The sequence below is a fragment of the Neophocaena asiaeorientalis genome, unplaced genomic scaffold (genome assembly GCF_003031525.2).
Source record: "Neophocaena asiaeorientalis asiaeorientalis breed wild unplaced genomic scaffold, Neophocaena_asiaeorientalis_V1.1 scaffold249, whole genome shotgun sequence".
NCBI lineage: Eukaryota > Metazoa > Chordata > Mammalia > Artiodactyla > Phocoenidae > Neophocaena > Neophocaena asiaeorientalis.
Window position 1 is genome coordinate 1,498,065 of NW_020172625.1, and position 22,039 is coordinate 1,520,103.

Below are 22,039 nucleotides of genomic sequence, written 5' to 3' on the forward strand. Positions count from 1 at the left end.
GATAAACTCTCCCCCTTTAATGGAATCTACCAAGGAGAAAAAAATGCATGAGAATCACAAAGGCAGAATAGCCACGGAGCTGCCTTAAAAAGGATTTAAGAATGTGCCATTGGGCTTCCCTGGTGGCGCAGTGGTTAAGAGTCTGCCTGCCGATACAGGGGACAAAAAAAAAAAAGGTGCCATTAAGTTTTACTTAAAGGTTTGGGGTACGGGTCAGCTCTAGCTCTTGCTTATTAGGTCAACAGCATTATTTAAGCTTGCAATATTAATGTATCCCATGAAGTAGTGTTATTCACAAGTAGGATGGACAAAATTTTCTCAAGATGGAGAAATGAAGAAAAAGTACAGTTTATCCTAAGAGAATGAGATAATTTCAAAAATAGGACTCCCCCAAATGTATTGGCAATCCCTGTGCTTTATGTCCCCCCTTACTGGTCCCCCCGCTTTGTGTGGTCCTCCAGCAGTTATCCCTCTCCCTCACCCACTACTGCCTATAATTAGCTTAGCCTCAGGCTTTTGCTTTCAGTGGGTAACTGCTACCCCATCCCGTGTCCCCATGTGCTTGGTTCATAACTTTGTATAAACACGATTCATCCATCTATGGATCTACCTCTCCCACGAAATCATGAATACAGGGACCAAGAGGCAGGGACCAGTTCTTAGTTATCATTGTGCCCCAGGCCTTTAAAAGGTACATGTATGAACAGGAGACTAATAAAAGTATTCCGAAATACATACTTGCCTGTATTTTCTTTTGATACAACTATGTGAAGGCAGCTGCTAGCTCCAGTTAATACCTCTTAATACAAAAAATATTCCAAGCAATCATCATCATTAGTTGTTCAAGATTAAATGTTTAATGTGGTTAACTTATTTTCCGTAATACCTATGACAGTGTCAACATAACGCAGTTTTTTGTTGTTGTTTTTCTTAACCCACCCATAGTTCAAGAAACTCCCTCATCCCTGGGGCACTATTTAGAAACAAATTCAGTGTAAACTTCTGATTTCCAGGTCTCTGAACAATTATGCAGCAATGTCTCCTTATAATGCTACAGACAACTGCCTTCTGTCTACACACATTCCAACAAGTATCATACTATGTCAGGATCTTGTGCAGTTCGATTCTTGGTAAGGTGCAGGCTCAAACATTTTTTGCCATGAGACCTAAGACCAGAATTTCTTCTCTGGACAATGTACATCCTCCACACCCCCCCAACAAACACAATTCTGCCAACATTTCAGGGAGCTAATGGACAGCCTGATACCCAAGCATGAAACCCAAGAGGATCCAAGGACCTAGGTTAAAAATACCTGTCTTGGTACTGGTGTTTATGACAACTTTTGATTCTTACATATGACAGTAAGTTACAAAAAGCACGAAGAAACACAGTAGGAGTCGGGAGTATCCAACTGATAGGTGGAGCTAGTATACACTTCAGCTTAGGCTAACCAATTACTATGTGCATCAGGCATACCCACTTTCACCTCCCTTATTGAGCTCTGGACCCTAAACACTGGACAGTACTATAATGGATCTCAGGATAAACGGCCTATTGATCCCAGTGTAAAAGAAAGAACAGAGTCAAGGGAACAAATAAGGAACAAGTGTAACAGAATGGTTAAATGTGTGAGCTCTGAAGTCGGTCTAGGTTTGCTTCACTTGCTCCCTGTGTGGCCTTCAGAAAACTACTTACCCCTTCAGAGGCTTGGTTTCACTATTGGTAAAGCTGGGACAATAATACTCCCTTCCTCATGGGGTTGATATGAAGTTTAAACAAAATAATGTCTACAAATGCTAAGCACAGTACTAACACAAAGCAAATAGTCGATAAATGCTTGCTATTTTTAATTACTCCCTTAGGGAAAAGAATATAAGGCTAGGGATGTAAATCTAGAGAAGTGACTGTGACACAAAAGGCCCCCAAGTTTTAAAATAAAAATTCCAGAGTCATCAAAACAAATAGGCTTACAACCCATACAATATTAGAAAACTGGATAGCACTTTAGCGGCTATCAGCTCCAGTCCTGCATTCTACGGGTGAAAAAACTTTTAAATGAAATTCCTAAGATCATACTACAAGTGACACCCAGGATTGTGTATGTATTTCCTACCAGTCCACGCTTCCTTCCTCTCAACCTTGGCTCAAAATTGTGGGACAAAAAAATCAAAATGCAAAAATAGGTCAAAATAGAATATTTGTTCATTTAACAAATATTTATTAAATATAATAAATTATTGCATGTTTATTGAACAGTTACTGAGTACTTATTATACAAATATTTATTGAAAATGATGAGCTACATATTGTTCTAGGCACCACAGCTATAAAAGGGAACAAGATCCCACCTGCTATTGAAGGGAAATTAACACACACATAAACAAATAAATGGTAAATGCTCTGAGGAAAATAAAACAGGCTACTGCACAGAGAATGAACTGGGTGAAAGAGCTACTAAAATCTGCCACCAGGGAAGTCCTTTCTCAGGAGATAACATCTGAGCTGAGATTCTAATTTTTTAACATCTTTGTTGGAGTATAATTGCTTCACAATGGTGTGTTAGTTTCTGCTTTATAACAAAGTGAATCAGTTATATGTATACATATATCCCCATATCCCCTCCCTCTTGCATCTCCCTCCCACCCTCCCTATCCCACCCCTCTAGGTGGTCACAAAGCACCGAGCTGATCTCCCTGTGCTATGCAGCTGCTTCCCACTAGCTATCTATTTTACATTTGGTAGTGTACATATGTCCATGCCACTCTCTTACTTCGTCCCAGCTTGCCCTTCCCTCTCCCCGTGTCCTCAAGTCCATTCTCTATGTCTGTGTCTTTATTCCTGTCCTGCCCCTAGGTTCTTCAGAACCTTTTTTTTTTTTTAGATTCCATATATATGTGTTAGCATAGGTATTTGTTTTTCTCTTTCTGACTTACTTCACCCTGTATGACAGTCTCTAGGTCAATCTACCTCATTATAATTCAATTTTGTTTCTTTTTATGGCTGAGTAATATTCCATTGTACATATGTGCCACATCATCTTTATCCATTCATCTGTCAATGGACACTTAGGTTGCTTCCACGTCCTGGCTACTGTAAACAGTGAGCTGAGATTTTAAGGAGGAGCATGAGGAAGACCATGTCAAGACATGGAGGATGGGGGTTCTAGAAGGTAGAAGAGCTGGTGCACAATCCCTCAGTCAAGAAGATGCCTGGGATATCCAGGGACAGAAGAACGAGACCAACGTGGCTAAAAGTCACATGAATCGAGTGAGGGGTATGTGAAATCAGAGAGGTGGGTGAAGGGTCAGCACACACAGAGACTTGTGGGCCATGGTAAGAAATTCAGATTTCATTCTAAGCAAAATGGGCAGCCATCAGAGACAGGCTTTAAGCTGGGGAGCAAAAGATCCAATTTATATTTTAGAAGAAGATCATTCTGGCTGCTGTGTACAGAATGAAGAACAGAAAGACAAATGCGCAAACAAGAAACTCTACTAGGAGGAAGCTGCTGGAGACTAGCAGAAGGAGTACCCGGGACCAGGGGCAGATGGCAGAAGCAGTCACCCTTGAGAGAACAGTCTAGAGGCAGAACAGACACCATTTTTTTAAAGGAGAGAAAGTTGTTCTATTGAGCTTGGATTCTTCCCCTTCATCCATCAGCCAACCTCTTGGATACTGACAGTTAAGGACCTGAGTTCTGAGGGGTACTGGAAAGAAGGCAACCAAGAAAAGAAAAACAAACAAACAAAACAAACAAAAAAACCCGCAAAATGGAATGGGGAATAGCAATAATGAAAGCCACAAAAATCAAGACAGCGTGTCATTGGCAAAAAAACCAGACACCAGTTTAATGGAACAAAATAAAGTCCAGAAAATGGACCCCACACAATATAGTCAATAGATTTTCGACAATGATGCACAGCAACTGAATGGAGAAAAGACAGTCTTTTCAATGAACGGTGCTGGAACAACTGAACTGAATGTCCATCTGGGGGGGTGAAAAAAAAGGAAAGAAAAAGAAAAGAAACTCAACTCATATCCCCGTATCTCACACCATAAACAAAAATTAACTCAAACTGGATCATGGGTCTAAACATAAAACTTTTAGAATAAAACCTAACAGAAAGTATTTGTGGTTGTGGGTGAGGCAGAGATTACTGAGAACCAACAGGAGTCAAAAGTTAGGACTCTAAAGAAAAAAAATTCATAAATTAGACTTCATCAATGTTCAAAACTTCTGTTTGTCAAAAGACATTATCAAAAAAATTAAAGGATGACTACAGATTGGGAGAAAATATTTGCAAAATAAAGTACATATGTCCAGAATATTTTTTTTAAATTTCAAAATACTTGATAAAAATAAAATAACTGACTCAAGAAAAATAGGCAAAGATTTGAGCAGATACTTACCGAAGAAGATATAGAGATGGCAAATAAGCACATAAAAAGACACTCAACATCACTCGCTCTTATGGAAATGCACAAAAAGACAAGTACCACTATACACGTATCAGAAATGACTAAAAACTCCCAAAACCTACCATTCCAAGTGCTAGTGAGGATGTGGAACAAAGGTTCTCTCATACATATTAGTGAAGACTGAAAAACAGTATGGTCATTTTGGGAAACAGTGAGTGTGTCAGTTACTTTAAACATACACTAACCATATAACTCAGCAATGCCACTTCTAGGGAAAAACCTACAAAATTTACAAAAATCTGTATGTTAATATTTACTCAGGCTTTATTCACAAACACCAAAACCTGGAGACAACCCAACTGTCCTTCAAGGGGTGAATGGCTAAATAAACTGTTATATCCATACTGGAATATTATTCAGCTATACAAAGGAACTGACTGCTGATTCAGGCAACCACATAGACAAACCTCAAATGCACTATGCTAACTGAAGATGAAAACTCAAAAGGCTACATATATATATATACATATATATACATATATATATATATATATAGAAACAGCATGGGCAGTTGCCAGGGACTGGGGTAGGGAAAAGGACTGACTACAAAGAACAAAGGAATTTGGGGAGGTAGGGCAAGGCAGGAGAGAAAAATTCTGTACCTTGACAGTGGTGGCAGTCACATGATTATATTGGGTTGTCAAACTCACAGAACTAGGAGCTAGAAAGAGTAAATTCTACTTTATGTAAATTATACCTTGATAAATCTTTAAAAATATACAGAATATTAATAATGAATATGTATTGCTCCCAATTCCAAATTTAAAAAAATATAAATTTAGAAATGCATGCAGCCTCATTTTTACCATGTTTTCTATTACCTGTTTCTCCTTATTCTGCTATCCTTGGACACTAAAGTTTTATTGAAATTAAAATGTGCTAATTAAGGTTGATTTATGTGTAGTAAAATGTAAAATCAGAAAGCTTGCAAACACCAAAACCTTAGTAAGATGATTTAAATGTAATCTGAGGATCATTTCAGAATATGTTTCAGAAAACATTAAAAAATATTTAAATGTGCCCCTTTAATGGGCTGCAACGAATGAATGAACGAATGAATGAGTAGATGTAATCATTAAATTATTCTTAGTATTCTATAAAAGGTTCTAACCTTTTCACAAAAGTCCTTAGGAGATAAGGTCACAAATGCATTTTGAGGGAGAATGATATGCTAGGGAGCTTTGAGGAGAACACACACCAACAGTCCTTAAAACTTAGCCTAAGTCATCAATCCTTTAATTGCCTGTTCGGGGGGAGCCTGCCTCCTCTCTCCCAGCTTTGAGGGACACAAGGCAGGCTGGGTCCACGCGGGAAAAGGTCTGGCTAGATGGGAGTTGGTGACGTTGCTTGTAGAAACATTACTGGGAAGAAGTCAGTAAGAGAACTAGAAAGGGGGGAAGCAAAATGGGAACAAATAAAAAAAAAAAAAACAAAAAACACCACACTAACCAATAAAAAGGGGATAACAACGTGCAAACTTGCAAGCTGTCTTGAGTGAATGCAGATGCAAAACTCTGGGAAACTCCACTTTCTTCTCAGTGGAAGCCCAAAGCCCACGTGCTTTAAGCTAGGTCAGATGCACCCGCCTAGACACGTTCTGCAACTCCTGTAACACTGTGCGCTTAAATGTACCAGGAGCTATGGAAACGCATTTATTAGGGGGAAGGAGGGAGAGAGGGCTCCCCCTTCAACAGGAGCAAAACAGTAGCACTTCAGGTTAGCAACAAGTAAGAACAAACAAAACTGACTAGCTTCTAGAAATTTCTTCTAGAGAAGCTTTGTAACAAATTAACAGTGTACAAAGTAAGCACAGATTAGAAATCCTGTTCTTTATCTAGGTTTTTTGGGGAGTTCTGAAGTAGAGACAGGGTTTAAAAATTACTTAAGTATATGAGAGTCTTTGATATGAGAGAAGGGAAATTACTGCCTCTTAGAGCCTCATCAAATTACAGCACAAAGATTAGATTATGACTACATCACTCAATAACACAGTCCCCTGATGATCCACAGTAAATGAACAAGTTAAAAAAATAAACAACCAAAAGTGAGGGGCACACATACCAATATAAGATGGAGGAATGTGTAGAACGACGTTAAAACTGCTTTCTTTGGCTTAGATGAGCAGGTAAACAGAGCCCTACAACTGCAGAAAACCAGCCTCTGCCCTCCACCTCCAACCCTTATCCCACCAATCTATGTACATCATGTAGTCAGGGACCAGCATACTTTATGAAGTCTTTAAGCTCCAGGCACACTGCTGAGTAAAGACAGTAACGAAGCTGGAATAACAATCTCTGACGTAACAGAAATCTATTTTATAGCTTGTTTTTAAGTTTATTCCACATAATATACATTTAGAAAATACCGATAGTAATCAGAACAAGAAAGGGAAGCTCACCTGTAAGTTCACTGAAGAGTAGTCGTTTAAAAAACAATGTAAAAGCTGAGACGTTAAAGAAAATGTTTTATGCACAGAGCTCACAACAAACTATGATTGTAGTACCTGAGTTCAATTGCCTACCTACACCAGAGAGTCCCCTTAAAGAGCTTGAGGCCTATGAGGTCAAATACTGAGCGTCTTAGATTCTCCAGGAAAGCGGAGGGACGGGGCTTGGCTGCAGTTAATCGGGAAAAATGATTCCAAAACAGGAGTGGGGCCTGAAGAAAGTGATCAGGGAAGGAGGGAAAAACTCAAAACAAGGTAGTTGATCACTGCTTTAGGCAACTGAACTCCATATTGCTGGGACCCCTCTGTGAAGGACTGTATGCAGAAAGCATCTCAAAATCGCCCACCAAAGGGTCAGGAGGGGAGTGTTCCCCTGACTGCTTACATACAAGCCCAGGATTACCCCATGGTGAGGAGAAACTCCCTCACTCTTCTACGCTGCACACGCCTAAGTGAGGAGTGGACTCCCCACAAAAAGCACTGGGGAAATGAAAGAGCTTCCCAGTGCAGCTGAGGGGAGGTGCTGTCAAGCCACGGAAAACACGTTGTAGTGGCAATGACTAGAGAGAAAGGCAGATAAGGAGGGTATGAGGTGGGCCAAGGAAGGACAACACGGTTTCTGCACTGCAGGATATCTGTGCCCAAAAGGGGTGAAGAGTACAACTACTGCAAAAGTAAGAATACCTCTGGAAAGCCCTTTATTAGCAAACACAGAAGAGATAAAATATGGCTCTCAGATACTTCACACATTTTTGCTTTTGTCAAAAAAGTGAAGTTCTACTTTTAATTTTATTTCAAACTTTGTGCTATTAGAGGCTGTGATGTAATGGCGGGGAAAACACACACACACACACGTTTTAATATAGACACATATTTATATCTTTCAGCTTTTTTGCCTAATGGCTAATTAGTTTATAAAGACAACAAGGGAAATTATCACGATGGTGGATCTAAATGCCTCTGAAACTTAAAATAGCTGTTTTTAAATCTATAATGGAAAAAGAGGGACGTACCATTTAAAAACTGTCATACTGTAAGACCTTGTGCCAGAATGCCAATCTAAAATGCATATATGTGTACACACACACACACACACAATTTAAGGGCCAATCACAGGACAAGGACGATAAAACAAAACGCTAAGAGGAAGGAAAAAACCCCCAAGGGTACTGTCTTTCTTTTTTTAAACTAACTCAAACACATAGACTGGTAAAGGCACAGTCATTTAAATCATTGCCTTAGTAATACAAGTAATATTTAAATAGATTTAATAGCGCTGCTCCAAACCAATGAATTATGGGTTTAAAACCTATTAAAATGTAACGTTTTTTTCCTGAGCTGAGAGGAGAGAGATTTAAATCCACTGAATTTTAATATTTCAGCTTGAGCTGCAGGAGGTAGAGAAAGTCCAAATGAACTATTCCATCAGCACCATTCAAGCATGAACATTTTAATCAGTTTTACTTCCTTGGAGTTCTCTAACACAGTTTACGCTGTCATTCTGAAAGCACTTAACACAGAGAGTGTGAAAAACCACCAAGGCTTGTTATTGCCTTTACAATTGATGGCAAATAATTTTGCAGACTTCCTATCATTAAAATGTCACTGCTAAAAATTGAGGTTCAGCATTTCTTGTGCTAAACTGCATTTTCCTACAACACCATGGCATACCTGTTCTCAAGGATTTTTTAAGGGAGTGTACTTTTTTAAAAAATGCACCTTTCTATCATTTCTTTCCTCAAAGAGGTTAAAAAAGAGGGGGAAGGAATCCAAAGGAACCCCATTTTCTATGTTTACAAGCCAAACATTTTCTTTTCCAATGTTTGTACTAACAGAACTTTTTTCTTAATGGGAGTTTCTTTGGTGAAATTCTTGTGAGGTTCCAACTTAGCCTCCTTTATTAAACATAACCACATTCACACAGCATGTGCTGATTATATAGTGTAATGGATTTAAAAAGCATTTTAAGATAGTCAGATGACTCAATTTAGTAATACAGGAAATGAAAACATCATTTCTAATTAGATCATATTACTGATTTAAAACTACAATTTGTGTGTTGTTCCAACAGTGTGATCTTATAGAGATTCTAATTTAAAAACACAGTGGCTAGCAGGACACATGACAAGATCTAACTAGATGCGTAACATTCCCATTCCCCTCCCATTTGAGGGAACTCCGGGAAAGCTTCAAGGAAATGTGAAATACGAACAATTCAAAACAAAATATTAACTACAGAAAACAACACAGGCATTTTCCTGGGTTTTTTTCCCTATAAATAAAAGATAAATGATATTTAACTTATTTCTATCTATCAACAGTTTTAAACTGAACATGACCTGTGAAAGAAATCATTATAACTGTGTTTCATTCCATTAAACACAACTAGCTTACTGTCAAGAGAACAAGCCGCCTCTCCAGGTTTCGGGCTCACTTCAGCTTTTTGCATTTAAACTGCATGGATCACTGGTTTGGCTCATTTACCAATGAAGGTAGAATAATACTGCAGAGTTAAAAAAGGTGCTTCATCAGATTTCATTAAATTTGGGAACATTTGTGCTTGTCTGGATGGTGTGCATAACATATAAAACAGACACATATGCAGTGAGAAATAAATGAAGGTCTGCAGGGGCTTAGGTGGGTCTTTGCCTCTCAGGAGGAAAACTTTCCTTCCCTGGGTGCAGAAAATCACTGACGACTACCTAAAAATCAAGTCACAAAAATCTAAAATTGACCTCTCATCACTTTTGGTAGCAGGTCAAAATACCACCACCTCACAACACAGCCAGGCCTAACCAGACACAGAACAGCAGGTGCATTTAAAGTTCCACAATGTTACAACTGAAAACTACTGGACACAAGGCACTAAGCAGGGCTGAAACAGACAAAGACAGAGAACAGCAGCCACAGAAATGCATCAAGCGAGTTCGGTGTAATGGGGCTCCTTCCTTCTCACTTGGTTTGTGGCTCCCTAAAACTGCTGGGTTTGTTTTTTCTATTTCTGCAATCTGTTTTGCAGAACAGTCAGATGATGTGATTTTGATTCCATTTTCTGCTCAGATACAAATAATTTGGAATTGCCACCAGATCCACCAACTACAGCACACGCTGCTTTGATAGCATGCAGCTCTGAGTTAGTTCTTCAAATAAGTTTTTAGGTCACCAAATTAAATTAGCTTTGTTTTAATAATTAAATCCATATATACACAATATGTCTGTCAGTTACTTGGCTACAGTCTAATAAATCATCTTCTCCCTGAGAAAAGGCCATCTGCCATCCCATTCAAAACAAAGTATGCAAATGAAATAGATATAAAACAGTATTAAAAATATACTTGACGTGATCAAAGAAAGGGAACTGTTCTGCTTTTACATCTTCCCTCATATTTTTAAGCAACATCCAACACAAAACAATGTGTTTCTGATTTAGATTAATCTCACCACCGTACCGACAGTAACTAATAAGACTCAAAAAAGAAACATAAAAGCATTCTGTTTTCCTAGAAAGGGCTGCCAACCAGACATAAGGTAGGACGGCTACGTGTATTTTAGCAGTTCATACAAAAATAAACACCAAGCCAGAAATGACCCAGGCAGCTCTTCTATAGGTCCTCACCCATGTATTCTCTCCTTCGACAGCAGACTGCATAGTGGGTGAGAAAAGGAGGTTCTATCCCCAGTGACCTTGGGAGATTTGGTAATCGAAGTATATCCCAAAAGGAATACAACATGTGCTTCAAGCAAACACAGCTGGTATATACATATACACTAACTTTAAAATTAAAGCTTTCTCAACGTTAAAAAAAGAAATTTTTATACTGCCGTTTTCTGGACTTTTTGGAAATAAGAACGAATTGTGAAATGGATTCATCTCTCATGTCTCTACCACCCCCTCAACACAGAAAATGTACAACAAAGGAGTCTCTACATGGCTTGTGCTGATTCAGCCTCTTCTTGCCAAAGGACACTTCCGAGGAAATAGAGGTTACTCTTTTCCATTTATTATGTCTTCTAATTTACTACTGGTATTTTCTTGTGGTCAGAGGGACACAACATAGAGCTCAAAACAGCCCATTAAAAACAAGCTGCAATCAGAGACTATTGCTCCACCACCATCGGCAGCCATCCCAGAGGTCTGATTTCCTTGTTAAAAGACAGAGGCATAATTGAAGCAGTATCTTCACTTCAGATTGATTATCAGGCGACCCTTATCTGCATCTTCACTCAGCAATTTGAATTTTCATGAAAGTAAATGGAATAATCAGCACTTCAAAGTGTGTTTGATACACTGAGGAAGAAAAAAGGGAGAAGACTTTTGTGTATAATCTATACACAAAAGCAAGTATTTGGGAGGGGGCAGAAAGACACAGTTGTAGTGTCTTCATTAGAATAACCTAAGGAACTGCTTCTCACAGCTGCATAAACAGAGATGTGAATATTGTGCTTTTCTCAGCTAAGATTTTTTGCCTTTATTATTTCTAAGTTTTAGCACCTTATTTTATTACTGGTTACCTTAATCGGGAAGAACAAAAATATAAGTGGAGTTGGAGTGACTGCTCAAACCTATGAATTCCAGCAGGATTTCTATGCAACGTTAATGGTACTAGGAAGGATTTTCCAACTGGCCCGCTGATTTTGCAAAAAGGTATGGTTCATCTATTATTTCTACTACCAATGGACCCTAGTCCTTAAAGAACCACTCATCACAGGGGAGGAAGAGTAGCAGGGAGATGCGAAAATGTACATTTTATGTCACTAAAAATGGTATTAAGATACTCTATATTTGAGGAAAGATAAAAGAAATCAGGTCATTTTAACATCAGGGCAATGTGTGTCTTTTTACTGGCAATAGGCTAGCAACAGAGGCTGATTGCAAAGGAAAGAAGTATTATGAAAAAGAACTACCCAGCCTCCTTAGGGGGAAACTTTTCAGGAATACTGTCAACTTGAATTGGTGAGAATATGTCCACAGTTCCTGACAAACTTCATGTGAGATTGAAGGCAAAGTGCTTCATTTCACTTCGTGGTCCTCTATTGCCTTTTGCCCCTTTGGTTGAACAAAATTTAAAAGGAGAGTGAGAGAGAGCTGATAACAAACACTAAGATGATGAGAGCTAAAATGGAAAGGCCACGTACCCCAATGATGGCGTTCAGTTCTGCCATGGTCACCTGCTTGGCCCGTTCCACAGCCTGCACCACTTGTTGCTGGTGCTATAAATGAAGATCAGAAACAGAATACAATTATTTGTTTTCTAGTCAGTCAAGAACAGCTTTTCCTAACATGTCCTCTAACTTTAATTACATGCAAAACAGGATTCAGGGGTCTCCATATTTCAAATAAAAGCTCTTGGGTGGTGGATGACTACATGTCTAGGGTACCTCTGTGTCTACAGTGCTGAGAAGTAACTGGACATCCAACTGCAGGGATCATCGCTGCGCCCCCATGAAAGATGCTCCCTTACAACTGACAGAAGCAACTTAAATTTTACTTTCAAATCACTGGTGCACTTTGACCCAACATCTTCCACAAATACTAACAAAACCACACAACCCATCTCACCTGCTTTCTTTGTCTTTTTCTCTGCCACTTACAGAAGACATGCTTTGAAAATATTGCCTGCAAGTACTTACTAAGTTTCCACCTGGTATCTGTTAGAGAAGACACTAGAAGGACATATAGAATTCAACGTTTACATTTCTTCTGTAAATGTGAAAAAAGCGCTAATTTCATTCCTGTCATTAAGGGCTGCATATTTAAAAGATATTAAAAATGTACAACTCTTGCCAGCAGTAAAGTTTAAGGACCTCAGGTAATTTTTTTTTAATGCAATAGGAAAACTAAAACCTACAAGTTTAAGTTATCTTTCTTTTGAAAACTTAGGATGGACAGCATAGGAAAATCCCTCTGACCACGATTATGTTCTAAAGAGAATAAGCAAGATCTGATTTTAATAATTTTAGTAATATCAGAAAAATTAAATAGCACAGAAGTCTCTGCATGAAGGCACTCACATCTGGACACACACAAGTGCTTATACAGTACCCCCAAAATGTAAATATTATTCCCAACTAAATACACTTGAACGCTCTAGTACATACACACTCAAACTGAGTCTAAAATAGGTCTCTTCTGTACTTTTTTCAACTTGGTTTAGTGAATGAAGAGCCAGAGACTGTGCTGTGGAACAGGCACTCCTTTCTGTGGCTGGGAAGAGCCTTGTTTTGGTTGATCCCAGCTGAGAAATGTACTAACATTCTCTGATTTGAAGTGAGTACGAAGCTCAACTATCATACTGCTTAATACACAGAAAAAGCTAAGCCATCAGTTATATGTGCAATTCCCCTCGACATACCTGGTACTACATTGAAAAGCCCCCAAATATACAGTTACTGGGATTAACTAGGGCGGCCACTATTTCCACTTCCCAGCTCTGTAGGGGTAGTGGGGGAGGTGATATGGGAAAGGAAACTGCTTTAAATTAGTTTATCTACATGCGGTGTTTTCACCCTTGATTTCCTAATAGAAATGTGTATTTTATGCCTATTAATAATGCAAGGAAAACTGTCAAATGACAGATCACTGCATTTTACACTTTTAATGGACTCTGATCATTATACCTTGATTATACTCTGATATATCATTATACTCTGATCTGTATACCTTGATTTTTTTTTAAGAGTCTGTTTCAGAACAAGGGCTTCAGAAGCAATCCCCAAAATCTTTATTTATAATAGATATCTCCAACCATCCTTACTTTTTAATAAAATATTTACCGAAGTGAAATAATTCATTTTCCTCTTTCTCTGAAAGTAAAAATCCTAAAGATTCATGAAAACACTAGAAGGAACAGAGAGGTATAATCGATAAAACGGCCAGTAATAGCAGTTCTCTCTTGAAGCCAACCTGACCATGTATGTTTATTGAGCATCTACCATGTGCCAAGCACAGAGCTCGTATTTAGATTTAGGACAAATCTGGTTGTCAGGGTAGTGAAAATTAGCAGTACTTGGAAAGCAGAAAAAAACAAACAAACAAAAAACATGTAGGACGACTCTGGGAATTATATAATATTCAAAGTGAGTTTATGGACAAAAATTTTTATGGAATTTTCTACCTTTTACTTTCCAACACTCAACAATGGCTGCTCAAAACTTCCATGAAACTGAAAGCCAAAGAAACACATGTACACTTATTCAACATGCATACCTCTCATTCCATTCACGCATCCATTCGTTCAATTAAAGTTTTTAAAAGCTCTTACTCTCCGCCATTTCTGCATATTACTTAAATACCTCTCCATATTACTGAAATATCATCTACTTTACATTAAGTATTCAAAGAACAGTTCCATGAGACAGAAATGCAGAAAATACATCTAGTCAGGGCCTTTCTACCATGAAGATCGCTCAATTCTTGCTACATAAACTAGATTCCAACTGCCAAGATGAGCAAAGATGCCTTAGGCAGTGGGGATATCTTTCTGACTTGGCATTAAAATCAGGTACATTTACTGAGAAAACCAGAAACACACCAGTGAACCGTTAACACTGACATCAGATGCTTTTATAGAAACTCTTGCTAAAAAGCTAAAATGACAATGGAAGTCATGATTCAGCTCCTTCCTTTTCTCTCCTGGCAATGGCCATGGGCTAATACCATATCTGAACTCTACCTGTAGTTCAGGATTTTATTTCCCTATTTCTGCTTACAACCATGAATCATGTGGTGCTTAAGGACTTTTAGAACGGAAGCTCCCTAAGGCAAAGCATGCCTCCTCCCGCCTTGTGCTCTGAAAGCACCAGAAACACTCGGACATTGCTCACTCAGCCACAAGTAACACTGTACCACACACTGAAGCAGCATGAAGAAGGGCAAGTGATCCCAAAAGCAAAAAATGAACACTAGGAGAAGAAGCCCTGAAGTACTCTCGCAATAGGACCCAAAGAGGCACTGTTCTTCCATTTTCAGAAAATCTGGCAAGTTTTTCACATCTTCTTAGAACCGTGAAGGCTTTCCCATGAGTCTGCCATCTCTTCCCCTTCCCCATCCGCCCCTCTCCTCCCGCTCCACCCACGTCTCATTTCCTCTCCCACTTCCTGCTGGTCTCCTCTGTGGCCTCACCACAAGTGGTGACAGCCACTCTAGACCCGGTAAATCTGCAGGAGGAAGAGTCCTGTGCCCTCTCTCATTGCTCAAGCTGCTCACTCAGATACGAGTTCCCCGTCTGAACTTTCCACCAGCACCACCAAATAAAGTGCCACTAGGAATACATTAATAAGCCAAGGGTCTCTGAGAGAGGGGCCTCTAACTGGGATTTGGAGGAGAGAAAAAATTAAAGAAATAAAACCTCAAATATGTATTCTTTAAAATACTGTGACCTGTAATTTTAAAAAATCCAAACGAACGGACAAAAAACCTAGATTCTGATTATGGTTTCACGACTCTGTAAATTTACTAAAAATTACTGAATTGTACACCTAAAAAAATGAGTGAATTTTATGATGCATAAACTACATCTCAATAAAATACTGTGATTTAAGGAATACAAGCATGGCTGTAAAAAAAAAAAAAGACCAGTAAAATGAAAATCTATACGTTAAATCACTTGCCTACTCACTTTCATCATCATAAAATTACTTTTTGCACTTGTTCAAAGTATTAAGAATATTTTTTTCCACACGAAAGAGACTAAAACAATATAAGCTTACGATAAGTCCAACAAAGCCTGCTGAGAAACTGGCATTAACAAACCACTAGAATATATATATACCTTAGATATCGAACGTATGTTTCTCAGAAGAGACTACAAGGACAGTATCTGCCATGCCAATACTTTGAGGCAGGCAATAGATCTGGTACCTGTTATAAAAACTTTAATTAAAAAAACTATTATCACAACTTACAATTTTTTTTAAAAATCCCTCTTATTGACAGGGGTAGTATAGGGGTAGTAAGGACAGATATGCAAAATGAACTAAAATTCTTATCCTGACATGTGGAAATGCAAAAGTGAGCAAGAGATAATGGTCCCCCTCCTTACACAATTCACAGAGAGCGTCTTACAATACAGGAATGTAGGATTTAAAGGACTAGGGAAGATTATTGGCAGGAACGGTCAGCACATTTCCTGGGGCATCAAGGAAAGGCTTTGTTTTCTTATTCATTCATTCAATTATTTATTAAGCACCTACTGTGTGCCAAGCACTGTGGTAGGAACTAGGATTAATGAACAAGACAGTGAATTAATAACATTCAAGAGGCTTTGTAATTACAGTTGCAGGAGAGTTTCCATGAAGACAATGACAGGATGCTACGAAATCACTCATCAGAGAAATATCTAATCAAGTCTTAGGGTTGGAGGAAGATTCCGTAAGGAAGTGGACCGGACAACTGAGACCAGAAGAATGTGCAAGAGTTCCGCGAGTGAAAAGCAGGGAGAAAAGAACTGGAGGCAAAGGGAACAGCCTGGATAAGGTTCCTGAAGGATAAAGAAGCTTGTCCATCAAGGAAGAGGAAGAATGAGTGGCTGGAGGAGGAGAGAAGACTGCTCCCTAGCTACTTGCCACATGATTCTGTCTCTAAATTCTCCTCCACAGTAGTGCACCCTCAGGTATTTGAAAACGGCATAATGCATGTTTTCAACTTTCTCTATTCCAGGTTAAATATCCCCAGGTCACTGGCTTTAGGAGACTCGCTCATCCTTCTGGCTACTCCTCTGGCTGTGTTCAATGTGACTAGACACAATTTGATCCTGAGCAGATCAAATCCAAGTAAAAGTGTCACTCCACATCCATTAAGTCAGAGCCTTTTCCAGCAAGTCTACCAAGTTTACTAACACAAATGAGCTATAAATTTAACCAGAACTCTTTTAGTCAGTCTTTCCTAAATGGTATCCCAAGAAATGTTATTTAGGCCCACAAGAAATTAGGTTATTACTTATACAAAATACAATTTTAAAATTCACAAGGTGTAATTTGGCTAATACCTGGCAAACTGCTCGCGCCTTCTCAGAGCTTCAAGTGTCGAAAGAGGGTGAAGATGTATGCAGGCCTTTCCAAACAATTTTGGCTATGGAGCTCGGGATTAAGGCTCTCAGGAGACACCCTGGGAAATGTTGCCCGAGTCTTTCTCGTACTGACCATTTGGCCTTGTCTTCTTCATTCTCATTCATATGCAGGCAAGGCATTCTTCACTGATATGTCCAATAAGCTCTACGAGTCCAGAGCTTTCCAACAGAACTTTCGGCAATGCTGGAAACGTTCTAGATCTGTGCTCTAGCCACATATGGGTGGATATTGAACACAAAGTGTGGCTAGTGCGACGGAGAAACTGGATTTTTAACCACATTTAACTTTAATTAATTTTAATTTAAATCTAGCTAGCTACTTATGGCCATGGCTACTGTACTGGACAATGCAGCTCTACCTTAAGGTACCTTAAAGCTTAAGTCCAGTAATAATAATCCAACCACTACCTAACTGAAAGTCAAAGAAATGAGTCAGTTTCTCAAATACACACTAATTTTTTTAGACACATACAGATAAGAGTTGGCACTGCTGCCTTTGGAAGGAGGCCCACATTTAAACCTGCAGAAAAAAGTTCTCCTTCCTGAGAACCATCTTTCATTTCCTGAGGGGAAGCAGGCCATAAGGATCTCACCAAATATCCAACTGTCAACCAAACACACGGCCATGCAGAACAAGTCAATCTGTCAGCCATGGAACTTAGAGGACAGGATTATGCTCTCTGATGCCTCACTCAGTATTGTGAGAAAAAACATTTTAAATGGAAGGCCACCCAATGTAAAAATTAGAAAACTGGTCCAAATCCTCTAAAGTCCCACTCCAGGTGTATTAGTCACTTTAGGACATTCCTTGGATACACAACACTGTCAGAACACATTACCAACACTGATGAAACGGCCCTGGCTGGGAAGCAGACGTGCCCTGTAAAGGCCGCTGGCCCTTAATGAATGATCTCAGGTCTTACGGGTGTCACTGCATACAGATCAGGGGATCTCTGGTGATTTCAGCCAAGCTCTCCTACATCAAACCATGTTCTCATAAGCCATTGATTCCTTACAAAGTTAACAGCAAGCAGTAAGACAAGTTAACCTGGTGCCATTATGAGGCGAGAACACTACCACCGGTGCATGTAACCACTGTATTTTGTTCATTTCCTCCCTAAGGCACAATATGAAAGTGACTGATCACATTTTTCAACTTCTATTTCATGATTATTCTACACATGCAAAATGTGGTTCAGAATAATTCAGTGCCATATTAAGCCAGGTGCCAAATAAACAGCACTTGACATACAACTGTATCTCATAACACAGCGAAAGGGTTTGTTTTCCATCAAATTAAAAGGACCAAATTTATGCAAAGTCCAAAACAGAAGTTCATTGATTTGACTGGCTATCTTAGCCTACTGGAACTTAAATACACATTATCACTACTATGTAACTGTGTATTATTTTCTACTATTTAAATGCAATGTAGAACACCCAAATTAATCTACAGAATTCTGGAGAAAACACAACTGCTACTCATTAGAAAAGCTAACAAGGCAATAAAAACACAGTTTTGAGTTAGTTAAAATTAAAAATTAAATTTGCACTAGAAAGAATTTAAGTTGGAATGTTCCCGTTTCTCTAGGTAAATATAAGAATAAAAGTAGAAAGAAGGCTTAAAATTTTCACTCCTAAAAATTCTAATCATCAGAGAACTTTGGTTAAATATGCTCAAAAGAATGATTTGAATTCTTTTTTTTTTCATTTGTTAATATTCACAGATGCAAGGCAAAAATAAGTGCTCACTCCAACCTGGGCTCCTCCACAGCCTCCAAAAAGCCTGCTTCTGCTTACAGAACTCAAGGAACAAGAAAATTTAGCTACGGAATTGCAGAGGACTAGGGGAGGAGGGCAATATCCATCACCTCCTTGGCACTGAATGACTAGCAACTAGTTGTAACGACCTGCTGAAAACAAGGTTAAAGATGGATAATGCCATTTCTCCAAATCTAACGATGACCATGGGTTTGATAAATGGGAATTAGGAAGCCATTGGTCATAAGGAACCACTTCCTGTTCTCTCACCCTGTCCAGTAAGGTACATACATTTCAGGTTACTTCAGGCTGTGGCTGGAAATGGTTTTAGGCCCAAGACGTTAAAAATGGATCAAGTTTGATGCTGCAAAGCAATGAACCTGAGCTACTTTTTCTGAGATGTCTTAAAATTCCACAAAACCAAGAGTGACTTATCCAATATATCTTTCATGATTTGGAGGGGAGGCAGACTGTCAAAAATGTTGATCCCATTTTCTCCAGTTTGAGGACAAGACACACGCATAAAAGAGTATGTCTGAGATAGATGAGGGGAAAAGAACTATAACTTAAGGACTCACAAATGTCCCACTTATGAGAAGCAGCTTCCTTAACAATAACTTTTTCAGCTTCAAGCAGCATGTTCCTTCCAGCAAGTCTACTACAAAATATGGCAGTCCTACGAGTGATCTCCTATATTCCATCCTTCAGTTGAGAGGGGTCTTCAAAACTCTTTGTGCTTTTAAAAATATGGGTATAAACGTAAGCTGTGTATCTAGACCTAGATGGCCCACAGGACCTATCACTGTTCATGGGGGTTCCTTTTCACCCCCTGTGCATGTATGAATGATAAAGAATGCCTGATGGGTGACTCTTTTTCCCTACAATTCAGACCCTGGAAGAGACTTCTATAACAAGAACTTTGCATTATTTTATATTTTACGTGATAGATTAAAATACAAGTTGTGCTGATTATATAGTCAGAGCTAAAGTTTGTCACATAAAGATACACCACTGGGTCAGTGTGACTTCCCTTCAAATCAACGCTGGTAGTAATAACAATGCTCACTATTTTTATTTTGTGCACAGCACTGTGTCTAGAAGCAATTGCTAGCTATCCCTTGATATCCCTTCTCTTACATTAGTTTAAGTTTTAGGTGGGCATACTCAACTAAGACTACATTTCCAAGTCTCCCTTGCAGCTAGCTGTGGGCAAGTAAGTAGGCACTGGCCACTGCAAAGTGAGCAAACAATGTGAGCATCACCCACACCGTGACCTTCAAAGAAAAAGCGCGAGTTCTCTCGTCCTTCCTGCTGGCTGGGGCAGGACATGGTGATGCTGGGGACGATGAACATCAATATATAAGGAACTTGAGTTTACAACATCGTGGAGTCACCAAATTAGCTACAGCTGCTTCTATGCAAACTGTTATGTAAGAGGAAAACAAACTTTTATTTTGCCTAAACCACTGTTCCTTTAAGCTCTGTTAAAGCGGCCTAATACCCAGCTAGGTCTTTCACATTATCACTAGTCCTCATATAACAACCCTATAGTGCAGGTATCCCATTTTTCAGATGAGGAAACTGCGGCCCAGAAAATAAAGTATTGTGTTCAACATGATAAAAGAAGCAAGTGGCTAAGCCAGGATTTGGTCCCAAGTCTGCCTAACCCCAGGCTCTTATCACACTGCCTCACACATAACATAACTCTTCCAATGAACTCTGCTCCTTGTTAGGGGAGCAACAAGTTTCTGAAAAATACAAATGGTACTCTGAGGAAAGAAGACTTTAAATTATCACGTAATACGTCACCATCGTGTAATACATTACTGACCTACAGCCTCTTAGGGGTTTGAAGTTCTCAAACATCTTAAGAAAACCTTGTTAGTCACCACAAACCATACCCTGCCCATCTCAAAAATAAACTATTTTATAACCCAAGGGAAAAAAACTACAAAAAGCACAACTGTCCTCTAAGTAAGACCCTCAGCTAGTGCCCAACATTTAGTTAATGCTTAATCTAACAGCATAAGACAATACTTACAGGCTTTCCAAAAAAATTAAATATTCCTGCCCTTCTGAAAGATCATCTGTGTGGAGCTAACCACCCACTGTTGCAAGCAGCCCCTGGAGCTGCGAGCCTAGCTTATTTCACAGGAAGACCACCAGCCAGCCCGCCCATTCACAAATACTACCTTCAACTCTTCCCAGTTTTTTACCGAGTCCCTCCCTCCTCTCCAAATGTCTTGGGACCCAAAATAAGCTGGAATAAAATTCATTTCCCAGAAAAGGTTAAAAACAACAACAACAAAAACTGGCATTTACTATCCGAAGTGCTTTACATTTTAATACATATAGTAAACATTGTAAAAATGGGGTTACTCTCACCATCTACAGGAGTATTACAACTCACAGATCAACTTTCCCAATATAAAGCCAGTAAGATGCAGAGTTGGTCTGATTCCAAGTTAGCAGGAACACTGTGCCTTGCTGCCAGGGTGTAACAAGTGGTGCATAGTTTTCAATCTACAATTAGAATTGTCCTAAAGGTATGTTCCTGCAAAGGGGGGCTGGGGGGCACTGGAGATAAGTCAGTACTCATATTGTCATCCTTCAATTCTGCTGAGTGCTCACTAAGGTCTAAGAGTCTACACGCTATATCCTGAAATCGTTGATACAGAGCCCATCCACACAAACTACTTGTAAAAACAAAACTAACTCCAATTAAGCCACCAGGTACTTTGAAAACAGCCAGTCCCCCAACTAGACTGAGAAATTTGTTTTTTTAGATCACAATGTGTGTAGAACACAGACCCCATCCAAAATCACTGTGTCTTCCGAGGCGAACTCTACAGCGCGAACACCTTGAAGAGTTGTCATGTTTTGGATCTTTGCTTGCTGGTTGGGGAGAGATGGGCGTTTGCTAAATTGGAAAAGTAATTTTGGGAGCTAGAAGAGAATCACCCTTGAGGCTACCTAATATGCCTCATGGAGATTTTTAGCTAGTTCACAGCCCTGGGTTGTTTTAATTGATACTTTTTTCCCCTATAAGCACATCAGAGAGGAAGATAAACAATACACACTCTTCCAAAGGGCAATGACTAGAAAGGGGAGGGAGGGCTGGCTCCAGGTCCTCTCAGAAGGGAACTCTGGGCTTCTCAGCGGCTGCTGCTGCAGCTAGTACTGCTGCCAGCCAACCTCAGGAGCCACTGGTTACTATGTGCTAAGCTGCACCAGACAATCCCAGGGAATCCTCACAGCAACCATATGCGTTCCATGCTATTATTA

General features: G+C 39.3%; 1 protein-coding gene across 6 annotated transcripts in view; it reads right to left on the reverse strand.

The window, feature by feature from the left end:
- Positions 1-22,039, reverse strand: part of LOC112395617 (TLE family member 4, transcriptional corepressor) — a 147,562-nt gene that overhangs the window by 89,539 nt on the left and 35,984 nt on the right. For 4 of the 6 annotated variants that reach the window (XM_024738932.1, XM_024738931.1, XM_024738930.1 and 1 more), the window contains one exon: positions 12,063-12,137. The exons of the other annotated variants lie outside the window; for them this stretch is intronic. In XM_024738932.1, coding sequence (XP_024594700.1) covers positions 12,063-12,137 — 75 coding nt within the window. The remainder of the gene's footprint in view (positions 1-12,062; positions 12,138-22,039) is intronic. 6 annotated transcript variants of the gene reach the window in all.